Here is a 23,737-nt window from a genome sequence, read left to right on the forward strand (position 1 = left end):
ACAACAACAGATTTAAACTGTCAACTCGATGTGTATCAAGCGCTTTTTCATCGAATTCACTATCTGTTGGGGCTGCATCACTTTCTGAAAAAATTGTTTTCACTATGCAATTTCCAATAAATCCACCAATAACAAATGACAGTCCACGTCTTAATTTCATTGTTAATATGGGCAAGCGGATGATCTTCGAGTTAGCTGATATTCAAGCTGTAATCAACGGTTTGAACTAAATTTCCTTTAGAATACCTGAAAAATTTAATGTCAAAAAAGAACTTGTACAGCTTTAAAAAAAATAAAGCACTGAAATGTTAAAGCTAGAAAACAATGCCAATGTTAACCAGCAAAAACGAAAAAAGTCAATTTTCCAATCAGAATATATATATATATATATATATATATATATATATATATATATATATATATATATATATATATATATATATATATATATATATATATATATATATATATATATATATATATATATATATATATATATATATATATATATATATATATATAATGTCCGCAAATTATGTTGACATTCATTGGTGAATGTCCGAAAATACCTTATTTCTACTTGGATTCAGTCAGCGTTGCCAGTTCAACTTTTTCAATTTAATGTAAGGTTTAATGATGACAAGTAAGGTTAGAAAACGTTAGGTTTGGTTGAGTTATGTTAGGTTAGCCTAAATTAGGTTTTTAACTCATTTCTGATATTTAGAACCAAATTTAACATAACCCAACCTAATGTAACCTGACCTAAACTGACATAATCTAACCTAGCTTTAACTTTTACCATCATAGCTTTAATCAGACTGAAAAGACCGACTCGTAAAGCTAATTGAACCCAAGCAGAGAAAAGGGGATTTCTAAAATTCACTGGTGAATGTTGCCATTAACAATTTTCTCGGGCTCTTAACTTTTAGTGGGTAGGACTAAATTTGATGAAACTTATATATTTAAAATCAGCATAGAACTCTGATTCTTTTGATGTTTTTATTGGTATCAAAATTCTGTTTTTTACGGTTTCTGTTACTATAGAGCCGGGTCGCTCCTTACTTACAGTTCGTTACCGCGAACCGTTTAATATTTCTCTTTCCATAAAGGCCCCTTTTCCTCCCTTTTAGTAAAAAGTAGATAATTTTATCTAATTCTTTTCTAAATTTAATTATGATAAATAAAAGATAATATTTATCTTAAAGATTTTATATTTTGCTCTGCCAGAATTGCTGTAGAGCACAAAAGAGGTATCTCTGTCAATCTATTCGGCATTTGTCTATCTTTCTGCATTTTATATGTAATGTATTTGCAAATATTATGTGTAAATTCTTCCAAAGTGATATTACTACTACTACAGCAAATAACTCACTGCAGCACAAAGCCATCTGAGGCCAACACAGCTACGCACGCTCCTCCTCCAACCTAATCAATTCAAGGCCTCCCTCTTTACACCCTTCCGGAAAGTTCCCATTTCCTTTAGATCTTTATTTATGACAACCTCCCAACCCAGACGAGGAAGACCTGCTTTCCGTGTAGCCCCAGACGGCTGGCCAAAAAGGCAATCTTCGACAATCTGTCATCCTTCATCCGCAGAACGTGGCCTAGCCATCTCAACCTTTCTTTCATCCTAAGAAAACGGGATTGAACCTCATTTTTCGTACAACCTAGGTACTGTTTGAAAAACGGTCAGTCAGCCGGGTACCCAGAACAATCATCAGGCAATTTTTCTGGAAAGCATCTAGTAAATTTTCTAGTAGTTTTTCGGAGTGCCAATTCTTCAGAGCCATATTTGACCACTGTCATCACTGTAGCTTCCAATATTCTAATCTTGGTTTGCGGACTTATCTTTCTATTCTTCCAAACTTTTGTTTTACTGTGAAAAAACACCCTGAGCCTTAGCTATTCTACTTTTAACATCTCCACTGCTCCCACCGTCTTTACTAATAATACTACCAAGGTAAGTGAAGCTATCAACCTGATCAATCTTTTCGTTACCCAACGTCACCTTTTCGTCTTCACTAATTCCTAGCCTTAGTGACTTAATCTTCTTAACATTAATTTTCAAACCTATTCTAGCACCCTGAACTCGCAAAACCTCTAAAAATTCATTCATTTTGCTCACACTGTCATCTAATATGCTTAAATCATCAGCATAATCTAACTCCGGGAGCGTTTTTCCTCCCCAATTGATCCCGTGGTCTCAAATTGCCTTTCATGTGCTCCTTCAGACAAAGTCCATCAAAATGACACATAGACACATAGACATTTTTTATTTTCATCCAAAACATATAAATTAAACAAAGAATTCACAATTAACGGCCACTCTTAAGACAAAAGAGTCCTGACTGTGGCCGCAATTCAAACCACCATGAATCTGCTAAATCATTTCTTCAAATGATTTTGAAGAAAGAGAAAAAAATCTTTGGGGGGGGGGGGTAAAAAACAAAATAATTAATATTAAATACTAAATAAATAAATACCCTTTCCTCTTATCACACTTCTCTCCTTTTTAAAAAATAGAATTTAACCATTCTCTTGAATGGTGCCAGACTTACTGCCGCTCTGACCGATTCTGGAAGGTCATTCCAGACGCTGACACCAATGTTCCTGAGAACAAATCCTGCTCTCGTTGTAGTTCTTCTCTCGTGAGTCAAATCCTCCGAATTCCAGGTAAAATAAGGGTGATAAAACGAGTTAGTTTTAAAAAAATCATAAAAGTACTCAGGGCTTACCTTATTTACACTTTGAAAAACAAAAATCGCTAGCTGGTAATCACGTAGCTCGCCTATGTTCAAAATATCATTCTTTCTAAAACATTCCGCAGTATTCTGACAGTTTTGAAATTCTCCTATCAGACGCAGTGCTTTGTTTTGTATTATTTGAGTTCTTTTATAAATCATCACAAAATTGCTTGCCCAAACAGAACAACCGTACATGATGTAAGGGTGCACAATTGCACTGTATAACAATTTGACAACTGCTACCGGGAACACTTTTTTCAGGCTCCTCATCACTCCCAATCCCAATCCATGGATCACATGATCCATATAAATTGGGATAGAACACAACCATGCTTAACTCCTGATTTAATACAAAACCAGTTGCTAACCTTATCTCCTACCTTAACCACAGCAGTATTATTTTCGTACATAGCACAATCACTTTAATGTGTTTTTCTCGTACACCATATAAGGATAAGACCTTTGCTAACGCTCTTCTATCAAGAGAATCGATAGCTTGCTCATAATCGACAAAAAAGAGGACCAAAGGTGTCTGACAACGAAGGGACTTCTCAATTATTAACCAAAGAGTGAAAACTTGGTCGACACATCCTCTACCTTTTCTGAAACCAAACTGTTCTTCCCTTATAACTTTGTCTACAGCATCTTTTAGTCTAAAAAGGATCATATTACTAAGTAATTTGCTACCTACTGAGACCAGACTAATGCCTCGATAATTACAACACTCACTTTTGTCACCTTTCTTATACAGTTGTTTAATTAAGGTTTTCATAAAAATCCTTAGGTACTTCCCATTTTTCAAAAATCATAATCATAATCTTCAGTAGCTTATTCCTAACCTCAGATCCACCATATTTAAGAAACTCATTTATCACACTATCAGCAAATGGAGCCTTATTTTTTAATCCTTTTAGTGCTTCCGCTAATTCTTCCTCACGAAACAAATCTTCCTTCACATCCAAGGTATTACAAACTTTTTCATTTTCATCTATATCTTTTCCTGCAACTGTATCTCGGTTTAGCACATTCTCTAAATATTCCGCCCATCTTTCTTGAACTTTTTCCTTATCACTAATTGTGGCCCCATTCCTAACTTTAACTGGGACTAGTCTGGATTGACTAATCCCTTTCAATTTATTAACATGCCAGTATAATATTTTACTATTCTTCACATCTCCTTATTTCATATTTTAATGCTTTCTCCACTTTCTTTAAATTCCTCTTGTTTTCATACGACCTATCACTCAGATAATTCCTGTACAAACCCCTTCTACTCTCTATTAAACATAAATCCTTTCACTAATATTCCTAGTTGCAGTCTTAGCACTCTTCCATCAGCAACTTCACAAATTGTTTTCTAAAATTATTCCATCCATCTTCCACATTGTCAAATTTTAAACTCTCAGGTTTAGGACTTAACTATTCTTGAAAGGTTCATCTCAAATTATCATTCTGGAGTCTATCAACATCGTAACTTTCTGGGAGGCAGTTACTCCACCAAAATTTCAGCTTTAAATTAACCTTAGACACTACTAGATGGTGATCTTTACTTTTAACATCAACAACAGCACTCCTATACACCCTAATATCTTGTATTGATCCTGCTAGCCTTTGGTTTGCAATAACATAATCAATAAGGTTTGCTGTCTTACCATCACCTGAATACCATTATGGGCCATTTTGTGACCAAACACTGTATTGGTTATAACTAGGTTGTTATACCTACAAAATTACAAAAGTCTATAGCCATTACTGTTTTCTTGTCCTACACCAAATTTACCTAGGCTAGGATACCATCTATCCCTATTTCTTCCAACCTGGGCGTTAAAATCTCCTAGCAAAAATACCATATTTCTACCTGGTACCCTGTCTATTTGCCCCTGTCTATTTGCTCCTGTAACTGTATGTAAAATTCATCTGAGTCACTAGTATCTCCGTCAGTTGCTTCAACAGGGGCATATACTACTATAACTGATACCCTGAACGTTTTTGTCATAAAATGAGCAATTAGTATTCTATTGTTAATCCCTTCCCGGCCTAAACAAGACTTAGCAGCTTCCTTATTCACCATGAGCCCTACTCCCTGTCTATGTACCCCATCCTTCCTGCCTGAGTAGAAAAATTCTATGTCACCTAATTTCATGCTTCCTACCCCTGGAATATGAGTTTCTGAAACTTCTAATAAATCCAGTTCAAACCGTCTGAATTCGTCAGTCAAAATGTCGATGCGATAGTCATTTTTTAACGTCGAAACATTCCAATTATTTCTGTAGTAGTACTGTAGTAATATGGTGCAAAAAAAATCCTATTCTCTATAATTTAGCCTATAACTTTGATTTTGTTTATTATTGCGTCCTTTTAATAGTATAAGAGTATATGGCTTAACTCCCTCTTTATGTGCTTCCAGAACTCGAACTCCATTCAGTAAAAATTTACTAAAACTCTGACCCTACAACTCCAACTCCAAATCCCTGGTCCTATATATAAAGAAATAAACATTATTTCACATTAATACAAGACAGAGGATCCCACTATGTACAGAAAAACCATACAAACCAAAAACTCTCGTTATTAGGTGGTATGTGCCATAACAGAACTAATTTTCTGCTTATAAGGGGGTAACTCTGACAGTAATGGCTTCACACCATACACAAGAGAAATATCTGATTTTTGTTTGTAAAGGAAAAAGAAGGCTCCAATGGTCCAGCAAAGACATAGTCTTCTTCAACTTCTTCAATTTCATCTTTTTTTGTCATTCATATGGATAGTCAGCTAGACTCAGGAAGCAAAGATATTTTATACAAACAAGATTTTCGTTTGTAAAATAAGGCACCCTTCTGATATGTCCTGTTGATCACGTTTCGCATTGTATGCTACAATATGGCCTAGTACTCATTTAGCTTCATGTTTAGCTTCTTTTCATCTTCTTCTTCTTTCTCACTTTCAACAGTATAACAATAACAGATGTCCACTTGGTCAGTTGAAGAGCTCAACGAGACATCAGTGTCAGAGTCTTCACTGCAAATATCAAATTTCTTTTTCATTTTGTCTTGAGTGCGTTCTTTTTTAATTTTCCTTTTTTGTTCTCAAGCTTTTCTTTTTTCTCTTTCTCTCTTTGTTCAAGCATTCTCAAAGCCTATTAGATTACTTCATCTTGCTGGGCAAATCTCTGACTAACAGATGTCCCAGATGTTGGGGCATTAAGAGAAGGGTGACATGCTGAGTCCAAGCTAAGCTCTTCAAATGGTTTCTCATGTGTATGATTTTTTTGTGTATGTTTTTTTTTCTTCGGATTAACCAACACTGAAATGTTAATCTGATCAATTAAAGTTTTCAATGTGGTTGAAAGTTTCAATAGATGAGATGGACCAGAAGACAAGAATGGACACACTTATTTTTAGTGGTGTAAAGCAAACACAAGGAGTTAGTGTTGAGACGGCGGTTAAGCGAATTGTCAGTGATAAAATGGGACTAACAGAGATTGCAAATTCACGCATATTTAAAACTCGTTGATTTCAATACACCGCTGATAAAGCCTCCAGCGTACCTCCCGTAATTGTCGTGTTCAGTAATACAGACGCTGCAAAAACCGTGTTCTTGGTTAAATCTAAGCTAGCAAAAACAGTTATATTCGTGTTTGAGTACCTTACTAAAAAGCAGAAGCAGCTGCTTCACCTGGTTCGCAATAAACACGGTCCAAAGAATACATGGTCAGTGGAAGGAATGATCTTTGTTAAACACGGTCTGAACATAAGAAAACTTCGGAGTGCTAGTGATCTTATTGGTCAAAAATAAACGAATTAAAATTTGTGTTTATTCGGATTAATTTCGTTCTCGTGCATCTCTTTTGTTTATGTTCCTTTCTCTTTTCTTTGTTTCCTTTTTTGCTTTTGCAAACTTTACTCTTATTGTTATTTCATTGCATTTACTGTTCATTCTCCTTAATCAGTTTTTTTTTATCTATTAGTTCACGTCAGGGTCTCACGATCGTTTGAAGAATTTTGAAAAAAAATATGCTAGTTCTAGATGATGTATTTTCAAACTTGTCGATTGAGGGATCAGATTGTAAAGATGATCTAATAAAATCCGCAAAGGATAGTTCATCTATTCAACTTGAGAGTCTTTCAGAATGGGATGCTAATAAAGTTCACTCTTTACTTTTTTGGAAGTGTCAAGGGTTTAGATCGGCTAAAGTAAGGCATGACCTTTCGCTCTGGCTTGAAGGTAAAGTTGAAACTTATTTATTGAAAAACAGGTTTCTAGCCCACAAAAGTTGATACTGGGAACAGTATATAAAGTATCATCATTTTCGGATAATGATTTTATAGATGCATTGGAAGGTGTTTAACTCAAATTACAAGCGAGGATAAAAGGATGGTTTTGATGGGTGATTTCAATACAGATTTCTTGAATTCGGATGGGCGTGATGACTACCTTAACAGCGTGTTGTTATCTTATTTATATTCTCTAGTATCTATTCCTACAAGAATAACGCAGTCTTTGGGAAATTTAATTGATAACATTTTTGTTGATGGTCGATTACTAAATGGTTGCTTGGCTGATGTTCTAATAAGTGATGGATCAGACTACTTTATGCTAATTAGTAGAATTAATAGTTGCAGTAGTAAGCCACCAACAAATAAAATTAATATAGAGATTTGCCAGAAAAGAGTTAAAAAAAACTAGCTGAAAACTTAGATCACGTTGATTTTTAGGGAGTTCTTAAAAGTAAGTGTGCAAATGGGGCTTATGATTTATTTGTAGAGACATTTCTTGAGGAGCTTAACAGAAAGAAAAAAATACTTCAAGGAAGGAATGGATGACGTCTGGTATACTTGCAGCTGTAAAATTGAAGAATAAACTGTATTAGCATTATCTAAATGACCCTACTGAACAGAAACTCCAGTATTTTAAAGGACACTTTAATCAATTAAATAAAATTGAAAGACATGCTGAAATGAAAGAGACTTCGAACAAATTAAAGGAAATAAAAAAGACATGGACAAAAATTAATGAAGTAATGGGCCATAAAAGAAAAAGAGCAAATCAACAAAATGAAATTTGGATATGGTATTGTGAATTATCCAAAAGAAATTGTGGAAAATCTGTGTAAATATTTTTCTGAGGAAGAATAAAAATCGTGTCATGAGGCATTTAAAAGATCAATAAGTCCCACTGTCCTTATATACCCAACTCGAAATGTAACTTCAGAATTTTTGTTTAGGAATTGTGTCTATAGTTGATGAGAAAGTTTCATGGAAATAACATACAAAGTTAGTTGGTAACAAACTTTCGAGGTCCCTTGGGGTCATCTGTTACCTTAAATTCCGTTTTCCTAAAAAATGCTAAAATTACTTATCATTCTATTTTTCATCCTCAATTGTCTTATGGGAGCTCCATATGGGCAAGTAATTTTATTCCTTGATAAAAAGATTTCAAATCATCCAAGTAAAGCAATTCAAATTGTATTTCCGGTTCAACACGCAGGTAATATCAACCTTCAATTCAAAATTGTAAGGATATTTGATCTGTCAAAGACTAGAGATTTCCAGATCACAACTTTTTGCTTTAAATATTTCAATATCCTCCTTCCGTCAGAATTCCAAAACATGTTCACAATAAATCAAGACCTGTATTCTTATTATGACTTCATCCAAAGACCTTATTCTTGTGACATCATCCAAGAAGCACCCTTAACACAAAAGAGCTTCTTTTTTAATTAGATTTGTTGCGTAAAATATTTGGTATCTTCTACTATTAGATATCCGGAATTAGAATAGTCTTACTTCATTCAATTGAGCAGCAAAAGGTCATAACAAGAAAATTGTTTAGTGTTCTCTTCACTTAGACTCCCCCCCCCCATTTTTTTCTAGCTACCTGTTTCCACAATTTCCTCTCTTTTTACGTAAGGTTATAGCTTATGTTATTTTTTTCTTTTCCTTTTTTTCTTCTTTCCTTTTTTTTAGTGTTCAGTTAGTTTATTCTGCCTGTTGTTTGCTGTTTAATTAATATTACTTAGTTCCCTGCCCTAGCTATGCACTCATTTTGCGCTTTCCTGGCAGGAATGTCATATATTTTTTACGTTTAAATTAATAAATATGAAATGAAAATGACTCTACTCTTTTTGAATTCTGAGTCTCCGATTTTTTAAACTCAACATATTGTTTGAACTTACCTCAATCAAACTTTTTCTTGTCTATCAGGTCACAGTTAATACGCATTGGACTAGCAGAATCATAAATCCATGTCACTTGAAATAATTTTTGAATCAGTGAAGGGGTAAGGTAAGTGTCCCAAATGTGACACGAAATTTTCATGAGCCTTGTCATGGTATATTGTCATCTGGGTAGCCAGTTCATATTGATAGTTCATGAGCTTCTGCTCATAGAATGATGTCAACCCTTTTTAAATAACCCTGTTGACAGGCTACAGAACATGAAATGCATGGGCTGCCAACTTGAGGATGGTAACGCTCTTTTCTGGAGAAACTTTGTAAAAGCTAAGGATATAGAAGCCATTGCCATCAGGAATAAGAATTGGATTTTCTTTCACCCGAGACAGGACAACACCTTAAAAGTAGTTATAGAAGAGGTCTGCTGTCATCCATCCTTTCTTAGTAGCTAAATAACTAGGATCTGCAGTTTCCTTAATTGGTAAACACCGACTCCAGGTATTATTTTCCTGAAATCACCTGATGAGCATATATTTGAGAAAAGCCCAAAACATTGGTGAATTGTGGCGAAAACAGTTAAATTCAGGGAAATTGTGTAAACATTGAAATATCAGGAGAGTCTGGCACCAACATTCTCCACCTTGTTTATATTCCTGATATGCCTTGTTTGATTACAGATCTAGTTTATATTCATCTCTAATAAGCTGTGTCACTATCATCACTGACCTGCATCTACAGGATTTGTCCTTATTACTAGCAAATGTTCTTTGGTGTTAGTTAATTATAGGGGATATTAGTGGGTCCATCAGTAGGCTACCACTACAATCTCTATTTTAAGCTCTTTCCAAATAACATATTAGTGTTTCTGATGGATAGTAGTCTTTTTATTATCCTTACTTTTCTATAGCATTTTTTATTGTGTCTGAGATGTGAAGGTGGAAATTAAGTTTTTGGTCAAATATGAGACATAGGTAATTAATTTGATAGTCCACTGGAATAATCATTCCATATAGAATTATTCTTGTATTAACGTTATTTCACTTATGTTGAAATTGGATGATTTTCGACTTAGTGGGTGCAATGGGATCATATTTTTGTGAAAATTTTTCAAGTTGGAAAAGTGACTTTTGCAACTTTGAATGTGTAATCTCAAAGGTGTTGCCAGTTGCCCATATTTCCAGATCATCAGCATATTGTAAATTGGTGTTTGGGAGGCTCATGTCCCACAAAAATAGGGAGAAGAAGAGGCAGCTTAGGACTGCACCCTGTGCAAGACCTTTGGTTATTGCAGTTTGGGTGAGGAGGCTGAACCTAAACAAACAATAAACTTTGATTTTCTATGGGAGTGGTCCAAGATATGCAAGTTTAGCTAAAAGGATCTGGTGGTTCACATCTCATATGCCCCTTCCAAGTCTAGGAATACAGTAGCTAGGACATTATTTTTAGGTAGGGATTCATTTATTGCATTTGTTAACAATACAAAAGCATCTGTTGAGGAGCAGTATTTCCTAAAACCAGTTTGAGCATGAAGCATATTATTCTTCTCAACAAACCAAAGGAGTTGATGGTAAATCATTTCATTACTTTTCTCAGCACAGGAGCAATCATTATAGGCCTTTAAAACTCATGCACATATTTGTGTTTATTTTTCTTTAATATTGGTATGAGGGATGAACATTTCCAAATATTGGTGAATGTGAATGTAGCCCATGCATGATTATAGCAATTAGGAGTACCTGTTTATAAGAAGGAGTGAGATTCTTCATCCATATAGGGTGTATGTTACTGTAGCTACTAGTAGCCTTAGCCTTAATATGTTCTATTGCATAATTAAGTTCATTAATTGAGAATGGACAGGTTATATACTCTGATCCTGGGCAAGGCTGGTCTGAGAGGACGCGGGTTCGAGTCCTGGTGTACCCAATTCTTCAGTTTGGGATGGGGTCAGTGGTGTGACGCTGTAAGCTTAGCCAGAGTCGACCCAGCTCTAAATGGGTACCTGGAGAAATCTGGGGAAGGTGAACAGGAAGGGTGTGTGAAAGCACAGGATGGCTGGCCCCCAACCCTCCATTGCACTTCCTGGCTGAAGGGCCAAGAAACGGAGATCAGCACCGACAGTACGGACTGCAAAGTCTAATGCCGTATCCTTTACCTTTACCCTTTTAAGGCTGGTATATGGGATTTATCAAGAATGGGGCAGTGATGCTGTCATTAATTGAGAAAAGAGTTGCAAACAATTTTTCCTTTTCATTATCATTATTATAATGGGTATTATCATATAACAGCTCCTACAGGATGTGGCTTATACGTTTATGTATAATTGGCTCACATGTTTCTCTGGAAAGACTATTTGCAAAATTATTCTAGTAATTATATTTAGCGTTTACTATAGTCCTCTTGAGATCAGCCTCTGCTTGATATTTATTTAAATATGCAGCAGGAGACATTTTTTTTTTAGATATTTGCTCCTAGCTACCTTTCTTGTTCTTCATTTATTTTTGCACTCACTTGTCCAACATGCTTTAGGAGTGTTTTTAGGGATTGTTTTCCTGGGTGTGGTCTTGACGATAGCATGATTAGCTGTATTTGTTAGTATGGATGCCAAAACTTCAGCATGTATGTCAGCTGATACAAGTGAAATATGATTCCTGAGTGGCACTTATAGTTTTATGATTAAGCTTATTTTTGAACATGGTTCAATTTGCTTTAGAGTTAATATATTTGGGGACATGTGGCAGAATTTTAGCTGGTTTGTTTATTGAAGAGACTATGGCAAAGTGGTCTGTGCAAAGGCTATCAATTTTCTTCACATAAATTTCATTCAAAATATCTATTTGACACAATTTGCAGGTCAATTGGGGAAAGTTTGCAACTTTTGGGGTTAAAATACGTATTTAGATTTGGAGGGGTAGCAACTGCTAATGAATTATTATTTGATATCAAAACTTCAATAAACTTACCAGCTTTATTTGCTGGCTTATCCCCTCACAAAAGGCTCTGGACATTAAAATCTTCACAAATAATTATGTTTTAGCACATAAGAATTACTTATATACCTGAAGAAATCCATGGCCTTGTAGTTTGGCCATTAGGGTTATAAAAGCTTATTATTTAACTTTGGTAATATTCAGTCAAACATTAATTCCAATTGTATCAACATCATTTAAAAATTCTGGAAAGTTAATGCCACAAAATTTGGTATTATTATTTATTATTAAAGCTAAACCGCCTCCTTTTTCTCTGATGACCTATCCTTTCTTGGATAGTATATCCTGAAGATTTCATGTGTTGGTTTTTGTTCAAATGGGTTTCCTGAAGGCAAGCAATATCAATGGAATTATTATTCATAAGAGATTTTTCATTCAACTTATTTTCTGGAAGTGACCTTACAATACACTGAAGTATTGAGATGTGCTGCTTTGTTGCTCTTGTTTCATATGACTGTGTGTCAATATTTAGCTTTGCTAGAAGTAAAGTCAGATCCTTATTTGCTTGAATAAGCATACAATTGGATAGGTAGATGCTTGCCAATTCATTTATGATTTTGCTCTCTGTGGCTGTTGTAGGTTCATGGAGTGAAGTGCATTAGAGTTTAGTATAAAGAAGCATATATTAGGTCCTATCTTGTTTAATTTTTCATCCTGTTTGTCATTAATTAGGGGATTAATTCCTAGCAATGTTTCTGATAGAGGCCTAGTTGACTCAGCCTTGGGGATTCTCTCCAATAGGAATGCAAGCTGGGGTGTTTTGAGGAAAGAGTCTTGTGGGGGAGGCTTGTTGCTTCAGGTAGGTTGGGTGTTCTGTGAGTGAAAGTACTAGTTGATTTCAGAAAGGGTCTAGTGTCTGGTGTAATATGGGTAAGGTATAGCTTTCTCTGCAGGGCATAGTGTTTTATTCGAAGAATCATAGGGGCATTTGCTGTTTATACATGTGGGTTGATTGTTTTTGCAATTTGCCATTCTTTTGGGATGGGAACTTTTACATTTACTGAAGGTTTGTAAGCTTTCACTGCATTTATTTGTTGTGTGTCAAAGTTTTAGACATTTTTAGCACTTGATTGATTTTGGCTTGCAGGGATTGTGAGTTTTCATTTGTCCAAAGAGGAATATCTGGCCTGGGATATTATTTTTTTCTTGGGTGTGAGTAAGAAAGACTTGCTTGATTTTTAGCCATTAGCATCTGGTTCGCCCAGTTGGGTGACATCCACAACTGGGATTTGGTTACCATTTCTGTCAGTGAGTCCTTCCTTTAACTCCTGAATAAGTATTTCTGGAGGGATGTCATACACAGCTATTTTAGCTGGGTAGTGGCTTGGGGCCATAGAGCAGACTTTATTGGAATGTTAAGAAGGGTTTTTAAGTTAAGTAGTATCTCTGGTGATTTAGAATCTAGAAGAGCTATTAGCCAAGATCCATCACAGTTAATGTTGAAAGAAAGCGTTGATTTTAATGATTTGAAGATTGCAACCCTTATTAGATGTATCTTATTTATCTGAAAGGGGATATTAGGAGAAATTTTTAAGTATATTTCAAGATTTTATGAAGGAAGAGTTGGAGCAAGGGTTGGGGAATTATCTTTGATTAGGGAGATCTTTCCTTTTTTTTGGACCTCTTGAAAGTCATTTTCATTATCATCATTGATAATGACAAAGGCTCTCACCTCCATCATTGTGTTATCTGTTGAATTTGAATTGTGAGCTTGACCAGCCAAGATGTGGAACATTTTTGGTAGTATTTGGAGTAGGGTCAGGGGGGACCTTTTGGGGGGTGTTCTTTGCATTGCCAATTGGAATAAGTTTTAACACTAATAAAAGGAGATTAGAATACCAGACTGTCTGCACTCTTGTAAAGGGGGGACTTCACCATCCACAAAAAAACACCACAGTGTGATCCAGAAGATGGTTTGGTGCACAAATGGTTGGGTTGACTGCTGATAAATCAAGATAAATATTCACAAAAAGTTTTTTTTTTAATTTCTTAAGGTGTTGCTGTTGTGTGCCATCTTGGGATTTGGGGCAAGCTGAATGTCAATCAGATTTTTCTTCTCAATGCTCATTTTAAAAAAAAAATTCTGGCTTCTTCAGACATTTTGTCAGCAGCTTGCTCCTTGCATTTGGAGGCTTGTTTTTTTCTTGTAATGACTTTCCACTATTTGCTTGCTGGAAAAAAGTAAAGCAAGCATTGGCTTTTCTTTTTCTGAAAGCTTCTCTTGTTCTTCTTCACTTTTTTGTTTTAGCCCCCTCTGGTTCTCCAGATAACTCTTGTAGCTTGAAATGACATTCTTATTTCACAGTTATTGTTTCAATTAATGATGGGGAGAGTGCTTAATTGCTAAAGAAAGTAGCCTGTCCATGCTCTACTTGCTTTTATATCATGCTTTTTCTTCACTTTTTTGTTTTAGCCCCCTCTGGTTCTCCAGATAACTCTTGTAGCTTGAAATGACATTCTTATTTCACAGTTATTGTTTCAATTAATGATGGGGAGAGTGCTTAATTGCTAAAGAAAGTAGCCTGTCCATGCTCTACTTGCTTTTATATCATTTGTGGAAGAAAGTTCAAGAACAAGACTTAAACTCTGAACCTGACACTTTGTAGTTTTGGCCTAGAGTAATATGACATGAGGCTTTACAAAAGTATAGCAATCTATACTAGCTAAGGGCATGAGGATAAAATAGAGGCACAACAATGCTATTGGCTTTATGGTTTTAGAGAGAGGGGCATATACCTCTAACAAAGGGTTTTAGAACCTGGTCATTCCAGTGGCATACTTTTTAATCTGAGGCTATTTTTGATATATTTCTGGTGTTTTGTTTTTCTTATTCAAAAAAAAATTCAAGGCTACAGGTTAATGTCAAATTAAAAGTGAATAATATTTAGCCTACCAATCATGGATTTATTTTAGTTCAGTATTTTTAAGCATTAATTTTTTTTTTTTGGTTACTATGGCCCAGGGATTAATCTTTACCAGGTTGCAGCTACCACTACAACAATGACATAAGGATTAAGTGTTGTACACAAGGGTTTGACATAAATGGCTGCTTTTGTGAAGCTATTAGTCTATCAAGAGCAAGCTCAGAAAAAATGTCAAATCTCTAGGAATACAGTATCTTAAAAAAATTAATGCAAAAGAGCACATCAATTGGAGTGACTCCAGAGACAGGACATCAAAGAGATCAGTTTAAAGACCTTGTAGTAGCCCTGATTATAAGAAATGTGAACATGATTGGAAATAGTATTAACCAAGGAATCTAATGGTTCTACTTTTAGAGTTCTAATTTCTCCTGATACCAAATGTATTTTGCAAAATTAGGTTCAGCTCAAGCTAAAAATTTATATTTTTGGTAGACTCTACTATTAACTATTAGTGCATTTAAAATAGTTAGCATTGTATATAACTAAAATATTCAAAACTCTGTATCTGTTAAATAGTTAGCAATGTATATAACTAAAATATTGAAACTCTGTATCTGTTCTACTCTGCAGAAGAAATCACAATAAAATTTTGAAAACTACTTTAAATATTTTAAAATTTCTATCCAACACTTACTTAAATGCAGACTATTAAACTTATCTTTACCCATTCATGGATAAATTCATAGCCCATATTATAACTCTTTTCTCCCTACTGCATCTTCAATGAAAAAATAATATGAAGAAAAGATTCATGCTGTTGAAAATTTGTAGAGCATACGTAATTTAGGTTATATGTTTGTCTATTAGGAGGTTAGGGGGAAGTTAGCAAATATATATGAGATTTCATAAGTGGCACAAGAAGAACATACAAATGCTCTTTTCCAATAGAATCATCAATTCACTCATATTGGCATCCCTCCCTCCTGATGATCCCATATCATCCCAAAGAATATATAAAACCTTAAAAAAAAGATTAAAAAAATTAATTTCTTACCTTATAATATGCAATGTCTTTCTATTATCATGTTTTCTTTCATTATTAGCCAATATCCTTTAAGAAATCATTTTAAATATTTAGGCAAATTATGCACATAATCACACACAGACATAAATTACAGTCTGAGGAGATGTGAGGCCTACAACATATGATTAGATTGATGTAATGGAGAAATGTATTATTAATAAACTACACACCTTATATGCTGCATTCTCATACTTTGCCCCTAACCCCTCTTCTAAAATGTCAATATAGAGCCCAAATGATATATTTTTATTGTACTCTGTAATCCATAAATTGTTGTTCTAGTTGCTGTTTCATCACAGTTGATTCAATTCATAGGTACATGAGTTGAAACCACAGAGACATACTGGGAGAATAGATGGGAAATATATAATTTGGGCTGTATATTTGCAAATCAGGTGGGGGGGGGGGGTGTTAGTAAAGTATAGCATGGCTGGATGCAAGATGTGTTAACTAGGCCTATGAATATTCTGTATATTATGAAGTAAGAATTACCTTCTTAAGATAGCAAATATATTATCTGGGCTCTATATTTGAACATTAGGGGGGGGGGGTGTAAAGTATAGCATGTATGCAAAATAAGTAAAATCTCAGTTTAGCTACTTTTCACTATCTTGGAAAGGGATTAGGGTAGGAAAATGAAACTTTCAGGGATGGGTCAACAGACTAAAGTATGCCCTGGGAATAAATTTCATTGATATGAAGTATGTCCTGGCAAAATATATATTCTACACAAATGAAGTACAATAAAACTGTTTTCAGCTTCACAACTTTGCTCATTTATAAGGCTTCAAATATCTGTAAACAGATTCCCTAAATTTAGAAATGTCTATTGATATAGCTCAAATAGCAAATAGCCTAACTATATACAATTTTAAAATAACAAATAAAATGTTATATTTTCAACATGTTTTGCCATGCATCACTCTTGGCCTGTTTCAACCTCTGAAATCACAAATTGAATCAACCATGAAAAAAATGTTTAAATTGGGCTCTATATAGGCTAGGCCTATTTGCAAATTAGGGGGTAAACTATAGTGGAGGTGAAGCCCAGTCGAACTATATTAACTGTAATTATTCAACAAAAATATATTGCTTTTCAAATTATTGACTTACAAATGAAGTGAGTATACCACTTGATGCCTTTTTTTAGGCTCTTTCTAAATTTATTAGTCATTTTAGCAACAAATGAATTTTACCCATAATCATATGTATACCAATTCAGGGAGTATACTTGCACATTAGGGAAGGGGGGGTGAATAGACTTTATTTCTAATGCAAATGAGTTATAATTTTAAACTTTACCTCCCCCCCCCCCCTAATGTGCAGATATATACCCTGAATTGCTATATATATGGGAGTGGGGGTGAAATTCCTTTGCAGCAAAAGTGATTATTACATTTGGAAAGAGCATATAATGAGGCATTGAGTATTTTGTTCACTTTATTCACAAGAAAATAATATGAACAGCAAAATATTTACCAATTGTTCTGCATATTATGAAGTAAAAATTGCTCTATTAACATGTTTCTTCTCAAGAGCCCCAATTGCAGACTTGTATCAAATTTTGATTCACCTAACCCAACTATATTTAAGGTGACAAGAAGGCCTTAAACTATAATTTTACCAAGTTAACTTTCTAAGTAGGCCTAGGCTAGTCTAAGTCTAGAGATGGTAGTTATCTTTCGATTTACCGGGTGTACATTTCATCATACCTTTCAAACAGCCTGTCGTGGATAATAGTGAAAGAATAGGCAAGTATCATGAATGTTATATCTCGATATTCAAGGCTAGTAGATTTTTTCAGATAATTTTGAATAAGCATATGCCAGTATTGTCAACACAATGCGATCAGAGCCGCCAATATTTTGTTTCACCTGGCAACTACTCATTTTGCTGTCTGTGTTTGACTGTGACACCAGACGTATCATGTTTATGCAGAGTGTAGCATAATTGGGAAATAAAAGCATCCAAACATGACCTTCCCTGTGATATCATAATGAAAAATATTTAAAATAACATATAAAGTTGATATCTCAAGATAAAATGAACGGCAAAGATGGTTTCCCAACTTAACTGAAGTAAAATTTTTGGTACAGCCAAAGTCCACGAACCATTTTATTTTTTACAGTTTTGGTAATGTGGTATGTGAGAAAACGCAAAACGCTTGCAATGAATTTATTCATTTGAATTTATTCAATTTATTCGGGGGAAATTAATCAAGAACTGTGTAATATAACAACTTCATCCAAGAAAATTTTCTCAGAGACTATACAAAGATCAGTCCGTCCAAACAGTGTTTTTGCGGACAATATTGCACTCTTCGCTCACGAATCAGAAGCTGTACAACACAATATAAATGAACATGGGCGTGTGGCAAATGCTGTTGGACTCTTCATAAACGCTAAAAAGACTAAATCAATGTTAAATGGGGTCATTCCTGACTTAGCTGAGGGACATTTGGTCAAGAATGAGGAAACTGAAGTAGTAAGAAAGTTCAAATATCTCGGCAGCATTCTTACGCGAGATGCTAATCCTGAAAGAGAAATTTTGTGCCGAATAGCATTGGCTGGCTCTGTCTTCAATTGTCTCAGAAATGTTTGGAGAAATAACAAATATTCCCAGAAGCTAAAACTCAGAATTTATAATAGCAATAGTAATAATTTATTTATAACCCACATCATAGCAAGTTATGGCACTTGTGGAGTAACAAAAAGAAAAAAAAATGAAGCAAGTAAAATACACTACAAATAGAAAAAAACACTACGCTACAATGAGATTAGCCAAACACACGGAACAAAGGATAATGTGGCGATAAACGATAAAAAGCTGATTCCGATAACCTTCCATGCAGGAGGGCCAATGTCCTCTCCGTCCTTACATATGGCTGTGAAACTTGGAACATCACTGTGCAACTAGGAAAACGACTACGGGCATTCGATAATAACTGCCTAAGATCTATTTTGAATATACACTGGGCTGAGAGAATAAGAAATGATGAAATTTATACCATGATAAATCATATCCCCATCCTTGATGCCATTAGAAAGTGACGATGGATATATTGGGAGCACATGGTGCGAATGGGTGATGGAAGGCTACCTCATGACATACGGTGTTGGATACCTCCTGGCCTCCGCAAGTCAGGGAGACCCAAAATGACCATTGGCAGGATGTTAGAGAAACAGGCGAGCTGGCGAGGTCTTCGATGGAGGAGCTTCGGTTGAGGGCTCAGGACAGGTCGTCGTGGCGAATCAATGTTGCTGCCTTATGCGCCCTAAGGCGTGGGAGGACCTAAGTCTAAGTAAGTATGTCCCTCCAAACACTGTAATTTCTGATCATTAAAAAGCGTTTTTTTTAGGAGATAAGGGTTGGCAGTGTCTTATGACATCAATACAGAGCTTATACATCAATACTGAATTAGAGTTCAAAAGGTAAACAGCTAAATAAGTTTCAATTCAATCGGATAAAACACATGCTTAAATTTCAAGAGCTTGCGTAACCAATTAATTTATTCGCTACTGTTTTTAAGTGAATTGTTATAGTTGTAACGTCAGAATCTTTTAATTTAAGAAGTTTACAAGCAGGAAACACAGGCGACAATTGTCAACTGAATTTTTCAGACAAATCTAGAGGAGGTGTTTGAGATTGGGGGGCCTTTGGAATACGAGAAAAGCCCACCTTGCAATTAAGTTTTCGTCTCATGAATTAAAAATTACTTAGAATACGGATTAAAAATTACTTAGAATACAGCTGAAAGTTAAAGATCATCGACTAAACTTAGTAGTACACGGTCTGGAAAAAGAACGGCCAGGAAAGGCTCTCGAAAGGAAACTGAAAGATCTAAGTGAAAATAAATTTTTGGTATCGGAAAATATTGTACTTTCTCGGTCACATAGGGTTTACCCCAAACCGGACAGTGCTTCTGGGCACCCGTTGTCTGCTAGAAAACAGGCTCCCACAGTTATAACATTGTTTGCGTCAGAGCGTGATGTACAGACCGTTTTAAAGTCTGTTCGCCAACTGAAAGGTTCGGGCATAAGATAATGTACTGATCCACCTTTGGCTTTGAACGCCATAACAGCTGAACTTATAAAGAAAATGAAAACAATGAAGGACTCAAAAACTTATAAATTCTATCGTCTGCAACAAAATTAGACTGATTTAAGGCTCCAAGTAAAGAAGAACGTGCGTGATGCTTGAGTCAGTATCGATAATGAATGGTGTATAGTATGTTTGATAAGTTAGTTTAAGTAAGTTGATGTGAATACGTGTAGTTCCATATCCATTTGTGAAATGCCGCGGTGATTGAGTGAAGATGAAGAATGCCCCGCCTGTGGAAGCTTTGCAGGTTCTTTTTTGTGTAAATTTTATGTGTATTTATCTCTTTTTTCTTCTATTTCGTTACTCATTTGTTTCCTTCATGAAGTGGTGGAGTGGTTGAATATTCTAAAATTGAGGGATTCGCAAGTGGTTGCTGTTATTGCGATTTTCTTTTTATAAGTATTTTATTTCTTTTGTGTCTGACTTCTAGGTTTTTCTTCCTTATTCTTTGCATTACTCAAGGTTCAATTTTTGGCGTGTATTTTCATGTTTTTAGGAAAACAGTATGATACTGATAACGAGCCGTTGATAACATATATATCGTATCAACTATCTTCTTCACTCACTGCTTCAGACTCCCACCTAGGATATTTGGTAAGTTGACTTTAATTAAAAGTAATTCAATTCGCCGGCAGGGGATGAAGACTTGAGAAGATACTCATCAGAATAGCCAACTTGATCTCAAAGTTTTTTTTTCTAATTCGTCTTCTGAAACAGAATACCTGGATTTGGAAGTAATTACTACAAAAAGTAATAAGTATATTTTTCCTAATGTTTTGTTTACTGCATATTATTTTCATGGTAATTTTCGGTTGGCGTTCCTGAACTTGTCGTGATCTCGTTGGTAAATTGGATCATATTTTTCTTTTATTTCGTCTTGTGAATTGGACATATTTGGTTTGTGTGAAGTATTCCTAAATTATATAACTGGACGTTAGTTAATCTTCCCGGTTATAAGCTCGTATGTAAGAACCACCAGAATAATAAGCAAGGAGGACTTGGACATTTTGTCAAGTCATCAATGCCTGTTGAAGTTATTAGTGAAATGGAACATTATAGCATGGAGATCCTTGTTTGAAATATTAATGGTAGAAATGGAGGGTAACAATGAGCAATAGTTTGTTGTGTGTGCTATCGTCCTCCAAGTGGAAGCCCAGAAACGTATACTGAAATTTTACAGGAATTTCTTGATATATTGTCGCATAAATAACTTTAGTTTATCATTATGGGTGATTTTAATATTGATATATCTTTGCTGTGTAGCCGTAGTGCGAAGAATATACACATCTATAGCGTAGCATCGGATATACTGTCTACATTTTTAACCACCGAATGTCTCCCTGCATGTCGTATACCGACTAGAGTTACCGAAAGTTCTCAGTCTCATATTGACAATATTAGTATGAATATTTAAGTTCGAACATGTAAGGTCGTCGTAGATCAGACATCGGATCATTTTATGGTGGTTTGTGATCTAATTATCGGTATTACGCCAACTGTTACCAGGCAGCAGTGAAAAGTAAGAGTTATGGATACCGCTAAACTGAAGGAGCTGCTGAGGGACGGCAGTTTTTTTTTACCCTGTTATGAGTCCAAAGATCTGGATGAGGCTGCAAGGAAGTTTTTAAAAATCTTTAAAAATACGCTTGAACAGGCAATCCCTTACTGTTAAATTAAAAACAAAAGACTTGAACAGCCTACTAAACCTTGTATTACATCAAGTATACTCAAGTGTATAAATGTAAAGAATAAGCTGTATCGGAAATACTTATCAAATTCGACTGAAGAAAATAAGCAAAATTTCAAGAATTAAAAAAAAAAATAACAAAATTATTCGGGCATCGAAGCAGAGCAATTTAAAACAAGCGTTCTTGGAAGCGGAAGGGTCGCCAAGAAAGACATGGAAATTAATTAATGATCGTGTGAGTCGGACGAAACAAAATAAAATCCCCGAAGAAATGACAGCAACAGATGGGACAACTGTAAAAAGGAAAAAAAGAAGTGACTACACTGCTTAACCGCCACTTTCCTATTATGGGTGAAATAATTTCAGCACAAACAGCTGTATTGCAGTCAGGTGTAGATACTGATTTCCAGAAGCATTTATCTTCAAAAACCTATCAATATTTCCTTCTCCTGTATTGTCTTCAGAATTATTCGTAATTTCCAGGTTTTTGGAAATTACGAATAATTTTTGGTTTTCCAAAACCTGGAAATACGAAAATTATTTTTCGTATTTCCTAATTATTTTTCGTAATAAAATATAAATATTTTTTTAATCTTAACCCTATAGTTAAGATTAAAAACATATATAATGAAGAGGCGTGTGGTTGTGTCGAAGAGAGAAGTGGGAGCCGTACTGCGTGTTAGTGAAGAATATTTTATGTTTATGGGTCTCAACGTGAGTTTTTTCACAGAGCAATGTACTTTAAGTTTAGTTATTTCTTTTTTTTTAATTAAACCCGATTGAACCTTGAACCTTTGAAAACGGAAAGTTTGGAGGGCCGGATGTATCTAGTACAAATTTACTGAAGATGATTATTCGTGAAAAAGCGGAGTGCTTAGCTCATATTATTAATTTTTGTTTTAAGTACGGCAACTTTCCTGATTGCTTAAAAGCGGCAAGAATATTTGCATTACATAAGGAAGATGATTCAAACGATCCAAATAGTTATCGTAAAATTTCAGTTTTATCGGTTTTTCTAAACTTATTGAACGTTGTTTATATAATCGTTTAGTTCCGTTTCTAGAGAAGATTAATTCCTTTCTTAAGTCACAATTTGTTTTCAGGTGAAACCATTCTACCCAACACGTAGTTTCAGTTGTTACTCTGTTCATTAATGACATTTTAGATAAGGGTGTTATTTCAGCAACACATGAAATAGTATTCGACACAATTCCCCGTATTATTCTGGAACATAAACTGCCCCATCATTGAAAAAGAGGACCAGCCTGCTCTTTAATTATGTCGTACTTACAGTCTAATCGCCTGACACCGAATTTTAAGAAGAAGAAATGTATTATTTACTTTCGGACTTCTTCTTCTTGTCCTGGACTCCAGTCAGTTGAGGCTTCAAACAATGTGCGTATTGAGCGTGTTAGCTTTGTAGGCTACTTAAGAACTATCATTAATAAAGACTTGTCATTCAAGCATCATATTAGCCATCTTCAGTTGAAATTAAGCAAAAATGTGGGAATGATGCGTCACCTGAAGTTTATTTTAACTTATAATGCATTGAGGTCCGTCTATTTTAGCTTAGTACATTCTTACCTTAATTATTGCCTTAATTGATGGATTCTTGTCGGCAGTACAGGAGGTGGTGGATGGTCCGTCACTGGCTAATGAAATCCTAGAGATCGCGTCCTTCATCAAGAAACAGTTTAGTTACAATATGGAATAAGTTTGATACAAATTGTAATCAATCGCTTCCTCTATCAACACTAAAAAATAAAATTAAAAAATGCCTAATGATGTTGTAATTTGTTAATAAGTATGTGCATGTGAACATAAATGTATGTATGCATTGATATAAGTAAGTATATGTGCTTGTACATGCATTGGTACGCCTATTTTTTATGGTGCTTTTGGGAAGGGGGGTGTTCGCCTCTTTTTCCCTTCTGATGAGTTGAATAAAGTTGGTAAAAAGTTCGTTTTTTTTTTTGGTGGTTGTTGTTTTGTATTTTATTTTTGAGGGTAGCCTCAAATAGAAAATTGAAGATTTTGGAAGACAGTCCAGAAGGTGATGGATGGCCTGTCAGCCGCTAATTAAATTTGAGATATCGCA

The 23,737-nt window shown here is 35.0% G+C and overlaps 1 protein-coding gene across 1 annotated transcript in view; it reads right to left on the minus strand.

The window, feature by feature from the left end:
- Positions 1–17,694, minus strand: part of LOC136043967 (sodium/hydrogen exchanger 7-like) — a gene marked incomplete in the record, with an annotated part of 164,858 nt that extends 147,164 nt beyond the window's left edge. The window contains 2 exon segments of the mRNA XM_065729049.1: positions 1–246; positions 17,564–17,694. Of these exon segments, the coding sequence (XP_065585121.1) occupies positions 1–160 (160 nt within the window).
- Positions 17,695–23,737: the final 6,043 nt, after the last annotated feature.

This window comes from Artemia franciscana, chromosome 2 (assembly GCF_032884065.1).
Source record: "Artemia franciscana chromosome 2, ASM3288406v1, whole genome shotgun sequence".
NCBI classification, from domain to species: domain Eukaryota; kingdom Metazoa; phylum Arthropoda; class Branchiopoda; order Anostraca; family Artemiidae; genus Artemia; species Artemia franciscana.